Genomic DNA, 17722 nt, shown 5'->3' with positions numbered 1-17722 from the left:
ACAGCAACAAAGTCCTGCAAATATCTACTGGTAGTCTGATATTTTACTCCACTTTAGAGGTCTTGACAGTCATTGGTGTTGAGTAGGCTTTCATTTTTAGTTTTCCCTGGAGTTCACAATCAGCAAGGTATGGAACAATGCAAATTTGACCAATGACAGTAAGTTTAATATTCATTATCTCCCTTCATAAATCATGGTAGCAAAATTACTGGGGTTCAAGATTGTCAGTCTACAGGGATAACCCATTGAGGACAGACTGATTTTGCTACAAGCATTTCCCATACACACCTGCCCGAGTACACCTGGGACTCGTCCTCAACGGGTTAAAACACTTTCCATCTGATGTTGATTCTATCTTACTTGGGTAGTTTCGGTTTTGATTTTTCTTCCCATTAAGAATGCATAAACAAAAGTTAGTTGTATCACACAGGATTTTCTTTACCACAAAAAAATAAAGAAGATAATCACAGTTATAATATAAATGCTCATCTTCTTGACAGGGCCTCTGTTGGTTAGTGTGCCAATTCCACAAGAGGTAGGATTTGCTATACACTGGCTCTATGGTGCTATCTCCTCACTGGAAGAGGCAGACCCATTGCATGGACACTGAAGCACAATGAAACCAGAGAACATGTCCACAACTGACCATACTTTCTTCGTTAACCCGTTAAGGACGAGCTGCTTTTGCATTTCACATAGACTGCTATCCGAGTATCCATGGGACTAGTCTTCAACCGGTTAATCACTCGCTCCACTCATGGCAGCAGTATGTCTGTCTGATCTCAAACTTTTAAGAACCACAGATGACATCACTACCCCTACACACATCTCTCCAGTCTCTGGCAATCTGGAAGCTCATTACTGTCTTTCCTATCTTTGTCAGTTACATTCCCATTTCAATTGTCCTGTTTTCAGTGTTCCGAGTCTCATGTCTCTTCCTCCTGGTCGACCTCGTACTCTATGCTCGGGTCCGTGAAATTGTGGATGCTCTCATCAAACACGTCCTCCCCCACCTCCTCGTCCGGATAGTAGGTAGGGAAGGGTGGGGCAGCAGACAGGGGGTGGATCAGAGAGTCCTTCACTTTCACAAAGCCAGACACTCGTCCGTGGATGCTTCCATTCACGTACAGGACATTGTGCTTGGTGTTAACCCGCAGAATCTGAATGAAGACAAAGAGATATGGGTCTGAGACATGACACACTGAGTAACGCGATGCGTCTTTGTCATTTTACCCTTCATCATTATTTTTCTTTCTCAGACAATACATACTTTTGAGGGCGTTTTCACATTTTTGTGTTTCCTTTGATTTTTTGTAACAAATACTAATTTTTTGGAACGGTTGGCAGCTCTGGACATAACATCACTCACAACAAATAGAGATATGCAGTCACATAGAGTCAAACAATATGAAGATCCATTGAATGTACATGCATACAAAAGGAACTTTTGCTTCACGTTCAGCTTCACATGGCTTCTGTGCCACTGAACTCAAAATAATAATTGAACGCCACCTTTGGAAGATTAGAAATGCACATTTTAGACATATCCTGACCACTTGTTACTTACAGTCATGATTCACACAAGTACTGACATTTGTGCATGATTGAAATGAGGCAACACAAAACAACTCTGTAAACACATTGGTGAAGTGTCCTACCTTCTTATCAGTTACACATCAAAGAATTCACTGCCAAATGCATGCAAAATGGATAGAAACTCGACCTCACACATTCCGAAAAAAAAAAAAAATACACCAAAAGGTCATTCAATGACAATTTATGTTCAAAATCATTAAAAGCTCTGTGCTGAAGAAATCTCTACAAACTCTTTCATGACATTCATGCATTGAATCTCACATTCACAAGTTTGTTACATGTAGGTCCTGACATCTAATTCGCTACACACCATCTCACAAGAAGTTAGATTAACTACTGATAGTCTTTACCTTCAGACCCATTGTCCATCTCAGTCTGTTGCCCATGAATCCAGGCATCTTCTTCCCAGGCCATATTCTTCCAGGATCCTAATAAAGGAATTGTATTACACAAATATGTTACATCAGCAACAAAAAGAAATCTTGAATTCAAAGTGTTTGACTAAACTGTAAACTGTAATAAAAACACTAAATACAATTTATTTTAGGTAATTTTTTAACCTTACGTAATCGACATCACTCTGATCCTTTGCCAGAGGACATATGAGGGCTGGTTTGATTAGAAACCTAGCCTACAAAAAAATGCCATTTCAAGAATAATGTCTTTATGAAGATGGATATGAACGGATTGCAGTAGAGAAAGAGGACAGGATTTAGAGACTATGACGGAACAGGATTCGACCTACCCCTCCTCCTCCTGAAGCACCCATCTTGCGGTGAGTTTTGGTAGCCCCATGGGAGGCAGGCTGCCCCTTCATCCCCCATCTCTTCATTACACCCTGGAAACCCTTGTCAATCCTAGAAGAGAGAAGGGAACAATTCACATCAACAATAAACTCTACCTGCTACAAATGATACTGAATAATGTAATTAATTGTGCCTACTTACACATTGTCATTTAACATCTAAATCCAATGTCCAATTGAGGGTCCCGACATCTACTCAGGAATATGCTTATATGGCATAAACAAGCAGGTAACAAGGCACAATGACTAGTTACAGGAGCCTGCATATCATATGTTTACTTTCAAATGGTTGTCACTGTATCCTAACAACTCTTTCAAAATGCTGCTCTTGTGCTTAGCTGGACTTAGCTGTACTGATTAGGAATGTAAGAGATAGCATTAAAGTCACTATTTACCATTATCAGATGTAAAAAGAAGATCACCCAGCTTCAGTGGTTCAAAATATGAGTTACGGATAGACACAGCTAATGTACAATTGTTAATCAGTACAATCAATGGTAAATACTGTTAAACAAACTGTGAATAATAGTTTTATCAACATTGTACCTAAAATAAACCTTCTACAGTTATGGCATATTGAGAAAATTAATATCTCCATATATTTGTGTCTTTATAGCCAAATCTTTATAGGGTAGGATGTTTTGAGATACAACTGAACTATACATATGCATCAAATGTGATAACTCAAACATTTTTTGAAAGTCACTTGTGCCCAATGCTAAACAGTGCCTTTAATCTTGGACAATCTACAAGTTCCCGAAAAGTTTGAAGAGCTTTCTACTGTAATATGTCACGACAACATTTTCATAAACTTTGGAAGCTTTACTGGTGTAGAGAGTTCTTTTTTCGTTCAAGGACTTGGTAAAATTCACTGCACCGACAAGAATATTTCTACTCACGTCTTGGCTGCAATGTCCACATACATTCCTGGTCTGAAATGTCCAGCAAGTAATGGAGTACCTGAGGATATAATGAAACAAACACTACTTAGAAACTCTGCATTTACTACCAGTGAGAGACAGACACTGCAATAGCATGCAACATTAGATATACAATTGTACATTACATACGTTTAAGAAAATATCACACATATGAATGAAAGTTGAGACCTGGTTGGAGAGCGGCATCGTCTGTGACCTGGAATCCAGTGACGTGTTCTTTGATTGGCAGTCTGGCCCTCTTGAACTGCTCAGCGTACTCCTCGTCTTTCTGTAAGATCACATGTAGAAAAAAAAAAGAGGAGAAAAAAATATAGCAATTATTTCATCAGATCTAAAAATATACATAGAAATGCGTTCATGTTCAGCATATACAACATATCATTTGAGTTAGATTCCTGACAATTACCTCTGGACAACTCTTGTATATATCTGTGATGGTAACTTAAATTCTGTGTTCTAAGTCTTGCACAAAAAAAGTTCACTTGAAAAAAAAGAATAGATACGACCATAGTAATAATCACCATTATCATCTTCTTCTTAATTACTCCCATTCTTGGTGTTACTGCTTTCGACATCATCAGCAGTACACTAATCATCGGATAAGAAATATACTTACATAATAAGGAGATGCATTCTTGGCTGCTACGATCATCAAGGCATGTTTCTCAGTATCTGCCAGACCTTTTGGTATGAAGTCCACCACGTTACACTCTAGGACCTGCAGAAGTCAGTGATTTAAGAATGGTCCTAAATCTCATTACTATTCACCGGTCACTATGAACTGCTTATGAATTATGCATTTTCTGATCAACTCAGATGCATTTTTTAGATCATTTAATTTGGTCACACAATGTTGGTTCAATTTAAGGTAAAAGGGCGGATGTAAATTGAAAGTTAATTGCTCTGGGGATTGCAACAAACACTTGATTAATTCATGATACCCTCTTACATCCCCCCCCCCCCATATCATGATGTACTATGCCACTTTCCTCAACATGGGATGTGGCCCCCCTAAAACAAAAGGATCCTAAACTTGCTGACGGCTGAGCCGAGAAAATCGAGTTTGAAGTCACATAATCAAAATTGGCCAAAACAATCAAAGGAAAGGCAAGAAATCAGCGTTTTTCTGGGCCAAGATTTTCTGACTTTCAGCTGAAAAGAAACGTGTCCGAAGATTTGGATTTAGCGCCGCAGCTAGACTCCGCCCCTAGCAACAAGGGAGTGATCTTATTGGTCAGTGCGAGGCATCCTGACTACTGATTGGTCGTGCGTAGACTGCTGGCACTAAGCTTGAATGAACATCGCGGAGGTCGCTAGGAGCATGCCTTCCATTGTCAAGCGGTGAAAACTGTCTTGCTTCCCCTTGATCATAATAGCATCGGAAGGAAAACTTTGAAGGCATTTTTCTTGAAACTCTAATTTCCTCAGCTACTTGACATGCACTAACAAACTCATCGATATCTCCGCAACGGAGTACTTTTATGAGTTGTACTATATATGAATTTGAAGTAGAAGAGTAAGGGAATAATGTCACGCCAGTTTCAGAAAAGTGTCCTCCCCAACTTTAAGATCCTTTTGTTGTAGGGGGTCACATATTGTCTTTTTACAGGTCTGAGCAATGCAGGAAAACATATCTTTTACCTTAAATGACAATGCAAACGGGGCATTTATCATTGTTACTTTTGACAAAAACCTCCAAACAATAAAAAAAGCATAATAAAATACAAACATGTACAAAGAATAAGAATTAATAAAGCTCCACAGGAGTAAGTAAAGCTTCGTTTGGAAAACTATCATTAAGATATCACAAGTTTAATTCCTTTTAAGTTCATAGGGAAGGATATATTTTGAAGCATGTGACAAAAATAGACAAACTCACTTCAGGATAAACATGTTGAAAATATGATTTCCCTCTTTTTTTATTTCAAACTCATGATAGTAATACTGTTACTGATATCCATTTCCATTAAAATACTTAAATCATACAGAAACTTGGGACTTTTTCAATTCTTTAATTACGGTGGGACTTAATTGGAGCTAAATGAAGTCAGATTCTCTCAACATGAATATAGATTCAACGAGAACAAAAATAATTCATAACACCTATGGTTTACAGCTATAAAAGGGAAAGTGTGTGCATGTGTGTGAGTGTGTGTGAGGTGGAGAGACAGACAGAGAGATTGGGAGGGAGACAAAATGATTTCACTGACCTGCAGGAGAGTGGTAGGTACCATGGCGCCTGCCTTTGTCCAGAGGGGTTGCATGCCCAGCTTTACCGCCACCACACCGGTTCTCTTGGACTCGGGTGTCCACTCACCCCTGGGCCAGGGGGCATGCTTCAGGGGACTGGGGCCTGCCATGTTCTTGAGGCTGCTCCACTTGTAGAGGAACTCTTCATTCTCCTCCGTAAGGTCGCCCTCTTGTGGCCGCTGCCTGTAACGTTCATAGTTCTCCTTGAATAGGTCTCTCTTTGGAGCTTGTGGGTAGTAGTGCCGTACCGGCCCACTGGATGCCGACACTGCTGCTGGAATCAGCAACCTATGGCAATGCATAGAGAATGAGCAGAAAATATCAGTTAGAAATATAATTCTTCCCAATCCTGCAGTGCCACTTCTTTTTTATATCATTTTATTCATTCTTCACATAACACATGAAATGCATATACCATACAATATAGCATGGAATAGAAATTTTATCAGCATAACTGGCTTTCAAAACAGGCGATATTTACATGTGATACTTCCACTTAATACAAGACAAATTTGTGTAAAGCATGATTACATCCATTCACATCAGGGCCAGATACCAGTATTCAATCAACTTAATCACCCAGTCAATAATCAATAGTATAAAAGTCTTAAAAAGGTTACTGATTGAAATCATGATAACTTGTTCGTTACAGTCTTTATACATGTGTCTAACATTCTATGCATGAGTGAAATATTTCACTGAAAAAAAGCAACTGAGGGGGGGGGGGACTTTACTGTATAGTATTTCATTTCACATCTTGAAAGACACTCTTCGATTCCTTTATTGTTCCTAAGAGCAATCCATGCATGAGTGACAAATCATACTTCATTGCAAAAAAAAACCAAAACAAAAACAAAAACAAAAACATAACAAAACAAAACAAAACAAAACAAAAAATACAACAGAGAGGGAAAACACTAAAATCTAACTATCTCATATTTCATTTTACATCTTGCAGGACACAGTAAAAGAAAACTCTTCAATTCATTTTCTTTTTCAATAAAAATTATTCAAAGATTACCTTAAAATACACCATGACATAAAACTTCAGTTGTACAATTTTTTACACACGTCTCTAACAAGCTCAGATTATTTTTGTATAAAATTCTGCTTGGACTCTTGAGACATTTAGTTTTCTTCAACTACCCAGGAAAAAAAAAATGAAGTAAGGGAAAAGAATAAAAATGAGAGAATGTGATGCCATTGGGTTTAAGTAATCATCTGCTTGACTTTGATCATAATTCTTCTTAAATACCACATCTAATAAAACTGGCAAAGATATCATTTTTATGATATAAGTGATATTATCAGAAACCACAGTGAAGCACTGTCTCAATACGAAGCTCTGCTTTTCAGTACAAAATTAAATCATTGCATATCCATTTCTTACTAAGTGCCGAGTCCATTATAAGCACAGCTGACACACTTGATCACTAAGATAAAAGTTTGCTCTAGCAGCATGATTGGTGGTATTGAAGAACTGGTGGATTATCCTTGAATTCACATGGAAAACTCACTTGGCTGACACGAGAGGATGCTAGATATTGCTATCAAGCTCTACCACACAAAGGAGATGTGATGTTGTCCTTGAAGAGTAATTGTGACCCAGTCACAAGTTGGTTGCCACAACAGTCCAGCCACATGAGACACACCATGGAGTTGTAGAAAACAATGTTGTGGATGTGCTGTTGAATTGCTTGCATGTCCACAGCCAAAATGAATATCCCATGGGGATGAAATTGCTGCAGAAATTATGACCATGTCAATACTGATAAGGGATGTGTTGGAAGTGCAGCACATCCATGGAGTGGTAATGCAGATGATACTACAAACTGCAGCACACTGTTGAATCTGGATGACGTGTTGAAGAAAGGTAGTGACCCAGTCACCACTCACTATGTCCATCGTTGAGCATTTGGCATGTCTGCAGTCCATGGCACTTTCATCAAAATGTGGAGTCGTTGCTCATGTATTGCTGTCTCCAGGAGACATCCATCGATGAGTTGAACATAATTGCTGCAAGAGCTGCATGCATGTTGAAGATGCATGGTCACACAGTCACAACTTTGTTAAAATACACAAATTTGTTACAATACACATTCATGTAGCTCATCTGCAGTCAACAGCAGTTCCATCTTGTGATTAAGTTGTTATCACATACTGCTGTCTGAAGAAAAGTTGTTGAAAACTTCCATCCAGTTGTGGTAGGTAGTCACTGATATCAGTTGCCGCTTCAAAAACTGGATGGCATGTCACAGGAAAATGGTGACCCAGTCACCATCCACATTCTTTATGTTGAACATGTTAGCGTCTCAGCAGTCTTTGACAGTTCCATCAAGCAATGGAATCATTGCCAAATGCTTGCTGTCTGCAGAATGTTTTGATAAACTCCTGATGAAGTTGTCCCCGTCGACGCTTGCTATCGCGTTGTCCATGCAGCTTATTTGAATTTTATGACATGCCAAAAACTTGCGATAGATAATTCCTACTTAAAAAAGCTGCCATCGCAAGGCTACAGAGCATTATAATGAAAACAGTGCCCCACTCACTTCCCTACTCAGTTATGCTTTGAGCTTGCCCATATGGTTCATCCCAGCTCATCATACAGTAGTTCATAAATTTAGACTCAAAATAAAGAGAGTGGTATTGTAAACTGCTACTTCTGTGTAATTACAATTTCATACCTGCCAACCCTAAAAAAACAGTAAATGGTAACAACTGGTGAATAGAAAAGGAAAAACATAGGTATTTTCACCCATCTCCCATACATCAATATCAGCAGAGTGTTAACAAAATAGGAACATAAGGTTCAATGGAACTTTTTCTTTCCTAAGATATGGAATGTTCCAATCAAATGCAAACAGCAGGCAGGTGTACATGCAAAATGTAAGACTAACTGCTATTTATTATAGTTCATATATACCTATGGAAGTTATGATAATGATAATGATAATGATAATGAATAACATTTATATAGCGCTTAATACTGATGTTTCTAAGCGCATCAAATCGGGGAAAAATAATATATATAACGTAAAAACAAAATACAGCATTATGTACATATTATGATAACGACAGCAACAACAACAACAGCAAAATTAAGGTTGTGTAAACAGATGAGTTTTCAACAATGACTTAAACCTATCAACATTTTCAGCGTTACGAATATAAAAAGGGAGTTCATTCCAAAGAAGTGGGGAAATAACTGAAAAGGCCCTATCACCATAACGTGTACAGGTGCGGGGACCACGTGATAATTGGAGAGCGGAGGAAGAACGAAGAGAACGGGTTGAAGTGGAGGAGCGGAAGGAAATTAAATCTTTAAGATAAGATGGGGCAAGATTATTACATATCTTGTAAACAATAAGGAGGATTTTAAAAGTGATACGTTGATGGATGGGGAGCCAGTGGAGGGATTGGAAAACTGGAGTAATGTGGTCAGATCTTTTTGTAAGGGTCACAAGCCTAGCAGCTGTATTTTGAATTCTTTGAAGTGGTGCAGTACTTGAAGCAGGGAGACCAACAAGAAGGGAATTGCAGTAGTCAAGATGAGAGGAAACAAATGCGTGAATGAGACGTTCCGTGGAAGACTGATCCAATAATTTACGTATTTTACCAATTTTACAAATACCCCAAGCAGCAGAACGACATGAATTCTTAATATGTTGTTGAAAGTTCAGATGCTTATCTACAATAACTCCGAGATCTCTGACGGACTGAGAGATGGGGATAGTACTATCTTCAAAGAAAAATTCTGTTAGAGAGCTACCCCGCCTGAACTGAGAATAAACATATAAAAATTCCGATTTAACACAATTCAATTTCAAATAATTATCGTGAGACCATTGCTTGATATCATCAACGCATCTACTAAGCTTGCAGAGTGCTTCGACTTGGGTATTTGGTTGTATGATTATGTAGATTTGAGTATCGTCGGCATACATAACATGTAAAATATCGTTATGAGAGTTGATTACTGAAGACAGAGGGGCTGTGTATAGAAGAAATAGTAAAGGACCAACCACAGACCCCTGGGGGACACCATGTCTAAGAGGGAACGACTGAGAAAATGCACCGTTCACAGTAACCATCTGGTGGCGGTCGTGTAAGTAAGATGCAATCCATCTCAAGACTGTTCCCGTTAGACCAAAATTAGTCTCCAATCTGTTAAGGAGAATTTCATGATTGATAGTATCAAACGCAGCAGAATAATCTAAAAGCAGAAGAGCAACTTCATGGCCTTTGTCTACTGCTAAGAGGAGGTCATTGAGTACCTTCAATAAGGCGGTTTCGGTGGAGTGGAAGTGCCTGTAGGCAGACTGATTACTAGGAAACAACTGGTGTTCATCAAGATGATCTCTGAGTTGGCGAGCAACCACTTTCTCAAGAACTTTACCAAGAAAAGACAGATTAGCAATGGGGCGAAAATTATTCAAATCATTACGGTCTAAGCTGGGTTTCTTTAGAAAGGGCAATATGAGCGACCTTTTGAAGTGCTTAGGAACTACGCCTGATGACAACGAGAGATTCAGAATGTGAGTTATTGCAGGAAGAAATTCATCCAGACACTCTTTTAGTAGCCATGTGGGGAGAGGATCAAGAGAACAAGACTTGGACGGAAGAGAATTGATGAGACGTTTCATTTGTGACTCAGTGATTAAACCAAACTCAGAAAATACACACTCAGTGTTTATATTTATGCGAGAGGAATTAGAGAGAGAGATTTCAGGAGACACCGGGAATGAAGATGCAATGGTACTAATCTTGTTGTCGAAAAACTCAGCAAACTGATTGGCAAGTGCAGGATTTGAAGTATGGTCAGGAAGAGAAGAATCTGGATGTGCAATTGTGAGTCTTTTGATGATGTTGAAAAGTTGTTTGGTGTCTGCAGCAGCAATCTCCTCTCTTAGGTGCCTTGACTTGGCGTCGGCAAGGTGGCTGTAGTAGGACTCACACTCTTGCCGATACAGCTCTCTGTCAATGCAAAGACCAGACTTGATCATGCGGCGCTCTGCACGGCGTCTACGCTTCTTAGCCTCCTTCACTTCTGTCGTGTACCAGGGATTATTTGGCCGCACTGTTACAGATCTAGTCTTGAGCGGAGCGTACTTATCAAGAAGTCTTGTTACATGAGAGTTGAGCAGCAGGACAGCCTCGGAGGGACACGCTGGCTCTCTGATCTGGAAAAGTGATGCAGCAATGTCATTTTTAAAGGAGCAGAGGTCCATAGACCGTAGATTTCTGGAGGTAGTCTGCTTCTTGGGGTTCACTGGGCCTCTGAGGTTGAGAGTGGTGATGATGGCGGAGTGGTCAGAGGGCAGAAATGTGACAAGATTAACATTCGATACAATGTTGTCAACTTTTCTGCTTAGAACTAGGTCTAATGTGTGTCCAGCTTTATGAGTTGCCTCTTTAACATGCTGTTGAAATCCTAGAGAGTTAATGGTGCTTAGAAAAGATACAGCCAAATTATCCGAGCAATCGTCAACATGTATGTTGTAATCCCCAAGCAGAATGGAACGATAGTCATCGATTGCCACTGATTCCAGAAGTGTAGGGAATTCTGACAGAAATAAGTTATTGGTTAAATTGTTCTTAGCAGAAGGAGGTGGTCTGTAGATGCCATATACTCTCAGAGCAGATGAGTGAGAAAGGTTGATTGTGACATCAAGGAGTTCAAATGATGAGAACGTGAAAGTGTCATTTATGGAAATACGTGCAGATGAACGGACAAGCAAGCAGATGCCGCCACCTCTGGAATTCGTTCGAGGGCAGTGTACAAAATCAAAGTTTGGAAGAGAGACCTTCAGATCCGCTATTATCAGATTGTCTCTTTGTGTACCAGTTAACCAAGTCTCAGTTATAACGAGAATATCGAGCTTGGCATCAACTACTAAATCACATATGTACGCAGACTTGTTGCTCAGGGAGCGAGCATTCCAAACACCAATACGAGTTACAGAGGATTTGTCACTTACTGTAGTTCTTGTCTGACGATCTGTTGAAACACGAGATGAAATATGTGGTTTGTGAGCTCTGCGACCACGATGTGTACGACGACGTCGTCTGATGCCAAGCTCACAGACCCTTTGCCAGACATCTTGGTGAAGAAATTGGTCGGTACCTATGTTAAAATCGTTTAGTGCGCGAACATCATATCTTACACGATGGGGTGGATCAGAGTCATGATGCACACGTAGGCTTACATTGTCACGTTGGTGATGGTCTAGCTGAGTCGGGCCAGGATTCAGCTGTATGTCCCCACACAACAAGATAGAAAGCTGGAAACATGCATGGTGGTTACTGTAGTATGCAATTGGATGACCATGGTACTTCCACGAGTCATGTTTGGTGGTATTCACGCACTTGAAGAGGTCCAGAGGCTGAATGAACTGATCCTCTGCGGATGAATTGAATGGTGACAGAACTGCACAAAAGATGAAAAGCCACCTGCAAAACCCCTCCATTGATGATAGCTCAAGTACAAGAGTCAGTACACACTGAATACAAGAGTCTGTCTACACAGGAATTTGTGTCAGCTCACAAGAATGGATGAAAAGCTGCTTGGTGATCACCTCCATTGATGGTTGCTCGATCAAGTACAAGAGTCAGTACACACTGAATACAAGAGTCTGTCTACACAGGAATTTGTGTCCGCTCACAAGAATGGATGACAAGCTGCTTGGTAATCTCCTCCATTGATGGTTGCTCAAGAACAAGAGTCAGTACACACTGAATACAAGAGTATGTCTACACAGGGATCAGTCTCCACTGAAGCAAAATATACAGAATGGGTACCTTTACCCATGTACAAAATGGTGGCACAGGGTAGCAGAATGACATTGAAATAAAGTATAAGGAAAATATAGCAAATCTAACACCAAGGATGCACCAAAATTGTCTAGGAGAACCCTGATGACAACAAAAATAAAGTGTTACATATTAGGTACCAAACAATCAACATAAAACACTTTGCAAAAGGAAATATTACAGAGCCCAATTTGAGTGGGGCTACCTAGACCAGGCGCACACCAATCTACTGGTATTCTTATTACAAATACTTAACATTTGGTACTGCCGTTGCTGAAACTAGCCATGTTCAGACATATTTCTAGTCGGAGTAAACATTTATGGCACGGCAATTAAAAAGTATTATTGGTATATATTTTCATAATAATCATGGCAGATTTCTAAAACCAAATTATCTCCGTTTTCATACATTACATAAGGCATTATGACTTATTTTGTGGTTGCTAATGTCACTCACATAGCCTACCGTAAACAGTAATGTTGATAGCAAATTATAAAGAAGAAAACTGTGCACCCTTTTCCTATTTTGATGTCACATAGAAAAGAATAAACACACATTACATTACCATTCATAATTCATAAAATTATTCAGACAATCCGAGATAAGAGTGCACTTCAAAAAGGTAACATATTCACATTATTCATACGAGTTAGATACAAATTGTTGCAGGTATTTCCTCCTCTAGACAGAAGGCTCCTGCATCTATACATTAAGTTTCTGGAGTGATTGTGTCCTGGCAAGAGAAATACTGCTAGCCAATTTTGTAAATCTAACAAAAAAAAAAAAGGGGGGGGGGGAGTGATAATAAATCCTTAATAACTAATAACTACTCTTCATCACATAGCAAAAACAACAACAATCCTCTCACTTGATTGATATCAAGCGTCATTTTCCCCATTTTACAGGGTATATTCACTCATGCATAATAACAAACCTGTAATTGTAAAATATAAACTGAACTTTGCTCTTTTTTTTTAACATTCAATGTAGTGACATTGACCATCTTTCAAAAAATGTCACTTGTGCATGGCTTGGCATATCTTTTGTACCACATGAGGTTGACATTTAAGTACAGAGCTTTAATATATGGCTTGAGTAAATGCAGAAATATTAGTAGCACATATCAGAGAAATTTGAAGAAAATCACGCAATCTGTTCAAAAGTTACAAATACTTAACATTTGGTACTGCCGTTGCTGAAACTAGCCATGTTCAGACATATTTCTAGTCGGAGTAAACATTTATGGCACGGCAATTAAAATTTATATTAATGCATATCTTACCACGACCCTTGCGTCCACACGACGGTCGTGGGAAGAAACTCCGACCAATTTATGTGCGAGGGTCGGTGTAACTTTGGGAAGTGGTAGTGCCGCCCTCGTCGAACATGCGATTGTTTTTTTACCAATGGCATTTGTCTTCTCCATTCTTGATGACGAAAATTTCTGCATGAGCGCTAGCTTCTTCGTCGCGATCGACTACTAGGTTAGAATTGCACTACACGCACACGTGTAGTCGCACAATGTCAACATTGCGATTTGACCCGGGAAGTTTTACCTAGGACGTACGGCATGTAAGTTCATAGATACTCCGAGGGCTTGTCCGCACGGGGAATTTACTCCGACCGGCTAGTCATGGTAGCAAGATACTCCTGAGAAAACTGGGAGTATCTCCTTCGGAGGAAGAGGTCGTGGTAAGTTCCTCTGATCGGAGGAAGATACCACGACCTTGTTCAGACGGGCACTACTCCGACCTATCCTCCGAAGTTACTCTGACCAAAACTGCCTCCTTCTGAACACAGCTAATGTAAGTACTGCCCTAGTAATTCAACATAATGGCAGGCGTATCAATATTTATGAAAGGTGCAAGCCTGAATGTCCAGGCCTATTGTACTACCATAAAGCTAGATTGCTGGCAGGTAAAATAAGTCGTCCAAAAATGGTGCATTAGATAAAGTTAGGGTGGAATCAATGAACTTACATTGAAACACACTATGAACACAAATTGCTATTGCAGGCAAGACATCACTCTAATTGTTCATTTTGTACAATATTAGACTTTAATCATGCCTTTCTTACGTTTCATGACTTCAATCATAGCTTTGGTTATGGACCAATTAAGTTTTCTATAAAATTTTAAAACAAGTTCTCGACATATCAACAAACATGAATTGCTTCCACTACAGTAAATGTTGCCTGAGAGGTTGTTTTGTACAGATTTACTACTAGATTTGCAGAACGTAAAATGACTCGGCACGCCGTACACCAGGGTACCGTTGTAACCCGGTGTACTGCGTTGTATAGCGTCATCTCATGCCCATTATTTATAATGCGTATCCTAATTCAGATACACCGATTCCGCATTCGGATACGGCAAAGTTGTCGCAATGAACTAGCACCATAGGTGTTTTTCAAAGTAATTTCTAGCACCACACCATTTTGTAAACATCATCTACCGTAACTTTAATTTTCACCAAAAAAAAAAAAAAATCACCAAAAGCCCAGAAACTTCACCCCAAAATCAACTGTATTTCTTCAAAATTTGATCATGGGAGCTGCCATCTTTATAATCTTCTACGCGTGCGCGAATGGCCGATAATAAGAGATGAAATGCGAAAGAAAAAGGTTCAAATTAAATAATTGGAATTTATTTCTTAGATTAATAAAATACTTATGTGGATTTCTAATGTTATCATTAAAAATATTTCATTTAAATGATTTTCTTATCTCAGCAGTAGACTGCCAACTTCGTCTGCAATTGATTATTACACGTACACTGCGCTAAGTAATTTTAAGCACGAATGCTAGCATTACGCCAACGCAACAGCCATAGTCATGGCGTCTGCGTGCAGTGATGGCCGTGCTAGCAGCGGATACCAGGACCTACTCAAATCTCACAAAAAACACAAGAAACTCAATAGAAGAGGTAAACTAGAGAATGCCAGGGAAAGGGTGGTAGGTAAGCTTGGCGAGGATAAGATCGCAGAAATTCTTGATGCTTTTTGAATGGCCCAAGGTGGTGACAACACTGCAAGTGCAAGCGCAGAAACCCAGCGCAAGAACAAGGAGAGAGCAGATGGAGTAATACTAACATTATTAGCTCAAGGTCTCTCACAAATTGAAGTCATCTCCATTCAGTACTAACAATAATATGTACAACAAGGAAAAGTAGAAATTACGCGGTGCGTAATATATGTCCCCGCCGGAAGTAGCATTTTGTAGCAAAATGTGCAATATAGGTAAAAAATCAAGGTCAAAGGTCAAAGAAGTCAAAGGTCAAAATTCTGTGTAAAGTTTTGAAGCCCTCACCTAGTGCCATCACATAAAGCAAACGGAATCGAAATCGGGTTAGAAATGGCGAAGGAGTAGCATTTTGTAGCCAATGTACAATACAGGTCAAAAATCAAGGTCAAAGGTCAAAGAAGGCAAAGGTCAAAATTCTGTGTAGAAGTTTTGAAGCCCTCACCTAGTGCCATCACATAAAGCAAACGGAATCGAAATCGGGTTAGAAATGGCGAAGGAGTAGCATTTTTGTAGCAAAATGTACAATATAGGTCAAAAATCAAGGTCAAATGTCAAAGAAGGCAAAGGTCAAAATTCTGTGTAGAAGTTTTGAAGCCCTCACCTAGTGCCATCACATAAAGCAAACGGAATCGAAATCGGGTTAGAAATGGCGAAGGAGTAGCATTTTGTAGCAAAATGTACAATATAGGACAAAAAATCAAGGTCAAAGGTCAAAGAAGGCAAAGGTCAAAATTCTGTGTAGAAGTTTTGAAGCCCTCACCTAGTGCCATCACATAAAGCAAACGGAATCGAAATCGGGTTAGAAATGGCGAAGGAGTAGCATTTTGTAGCAAAATGTACAATATAGGTCAAAAATCAAGGTCAAAGGTCAAAGAAGTCAAAGGTCAAAATTCTGTGTAGAAGTTTTGAAGCCCTCACCTAGTGCCATCATATAAAGCAAACGGAATCGAAATCGGGTTAGAAATGGCGAAGGAGTAGCATTTTGTAGCAAAATGTACAATATAGGTCAAAGGTCAAGGTCAAAGGTCACGACTGAAATTCTGTGTAGAAGTTTCAAAGCTCCCATGTAGTGCTATCATATAAAGCAAACAGAATCAAAATTGGCTCATAAATGACAGAGAAGTAGCAAATTGAAGATTTTGATCACACACGGACGCACACACGGACACACGGACGGACGGACGGACGGACACACGGACACACACACGTACGGAGCCCGTTTCATAGTCCCCTGCTCGAACTCGTTCGGCGGGGACAATAATATCAAAGAGTTAAGATTATAACAGAGCAGAAAATAATCATTAGTTGCATGCATTAATTGTTGCATAATCACAACTAAGAAAACATTTTTGTGCATAATAATACTAAAAAATATTTTGACACATTTTTTGGTAAGCCAGGGTACAGCGTTGAAAAAAAAAAAATAATTCAACAAAATGGTGAATTTTCATTTGGTACCCCAGGGTACCAATTTTGCATCAAATGTAAGACAACATTTTTCTGCTATAGAATTCAGATGCTGTGTCACAAATGTACACATTAGTAGTTATGTACTACCTGTATGATGTACTGTATGCATGGTTGTTTTAATGTGTATGTACACAGGTTGACCAGATTAATGGAGAGCATTCTATGTGGTATAGATATATATATAGTACATACAGGCTGACCGGATCAGTGGAGAATTTTCTAGGTGGTATACAATGTAGCTACAGTACATGCATGTAACAGGAAATACATTATACTCATTCAGTTTAGAAAGGTACAATTGTATTTCACTCAATCCAGAATGTTCTAGGAAGTGCTTACATATTTGGTTGAGTGAGGCACTGTCCCTGTAGCCCAATGTGATTGGTAGTTATTCTTGGCAATGATGTTTTGCACATAGTTAGGCAGTGAGTCATCCAGGTTTCCTGGAACTAGGACTTGCGAGTATGTTCAGGAATGTGTGGCCCTAGGTTGGAGAGAGTTACAGAATGAGCTAGAAAGGGGTGAATGGAAATAAAGGCCGGAGAAATTCTGCAGTAGGCAGAGTACCCAACACCTCTGCTCTGAGAGTTATGTCACTTCGGGCTCTGAAGCGACTTGTTATAGTCAGTCCTCTGTTACCTGCTGACCTGTTATGTTTGTGGAGATAAGGCCTGGGAGACATTTTGTCTGCAAATAATTAATTTGCCTTCATTGGAGACAGACTCCATTTTAATGTCAACGGACATTGTTACGGTGAAGCTGTGATGGGCTGGACTCCTAGCTGGATATTATTAAGTGAATTATCATTCAACGCATCAACTGGACGC

General features: G+C 39.4%; 1 protein-coding gene across 1 annotated transcript in view; it reads right to left on the bottom strand.

The window, feature by feature from the left end:
* Positions 1-899: 899 nt before the first annotated feature.
* The window catches only part of LOC139715258 (large ribosomal subunit protein uL3m-like), a 92266-nt gene continuing 75443 nt past the window's right edge, over positions 900-17722 (bottom strand). Inside the window, exons 2-8 of the mRNA XM_071626840.1 lie at positions 5553-5880; positions 3959-4060; positions 3511-3610; positions 3301-3361; positions 2342-2453; positions 1947-2024; positions 900-1160 (exon numbers count right to left, since the gene is read on the bottom strand). Of these exons, the coding sequence (XP_071482941.1) occupies positions 927-1160; positions 1947-2024; positions 2342-2453; positions 3301-3361; positions 3511-3610; positions 3959-4060; positions 5553-5880 (1015 nt within the window). The 3' untranslated portion in view covers positions 900-926. The remainder of the gene's footprint in view (positions 1161-1946; positions 2025-2341; positions 2454-3300; positions 3362-3510; positions 3611-3958; positions 4061-5552; positions 5881-17722) is intronic.

The sequence above is a fragment of the Diadema antillarum genome, unplaced genomic scaffold (assembly GCF_040938485.1).
Source record: "Diadema antillarum isolate AM-2024a unplaced genomic scaffold, OU_Dant_1.0 seq00003219_RagTag, whole genome shotgun sequence".
Taxonomy (NCBI): domain Eukaryota; kingdom Metazoa; phylum Echinodermata; class Echinoidea; order Diadematoida; family Diadematidae; genus Diadema; species Diadema antillarum.
This window is presented reverse-complemented; position numbering and strand designations above follow the sequence as displayed.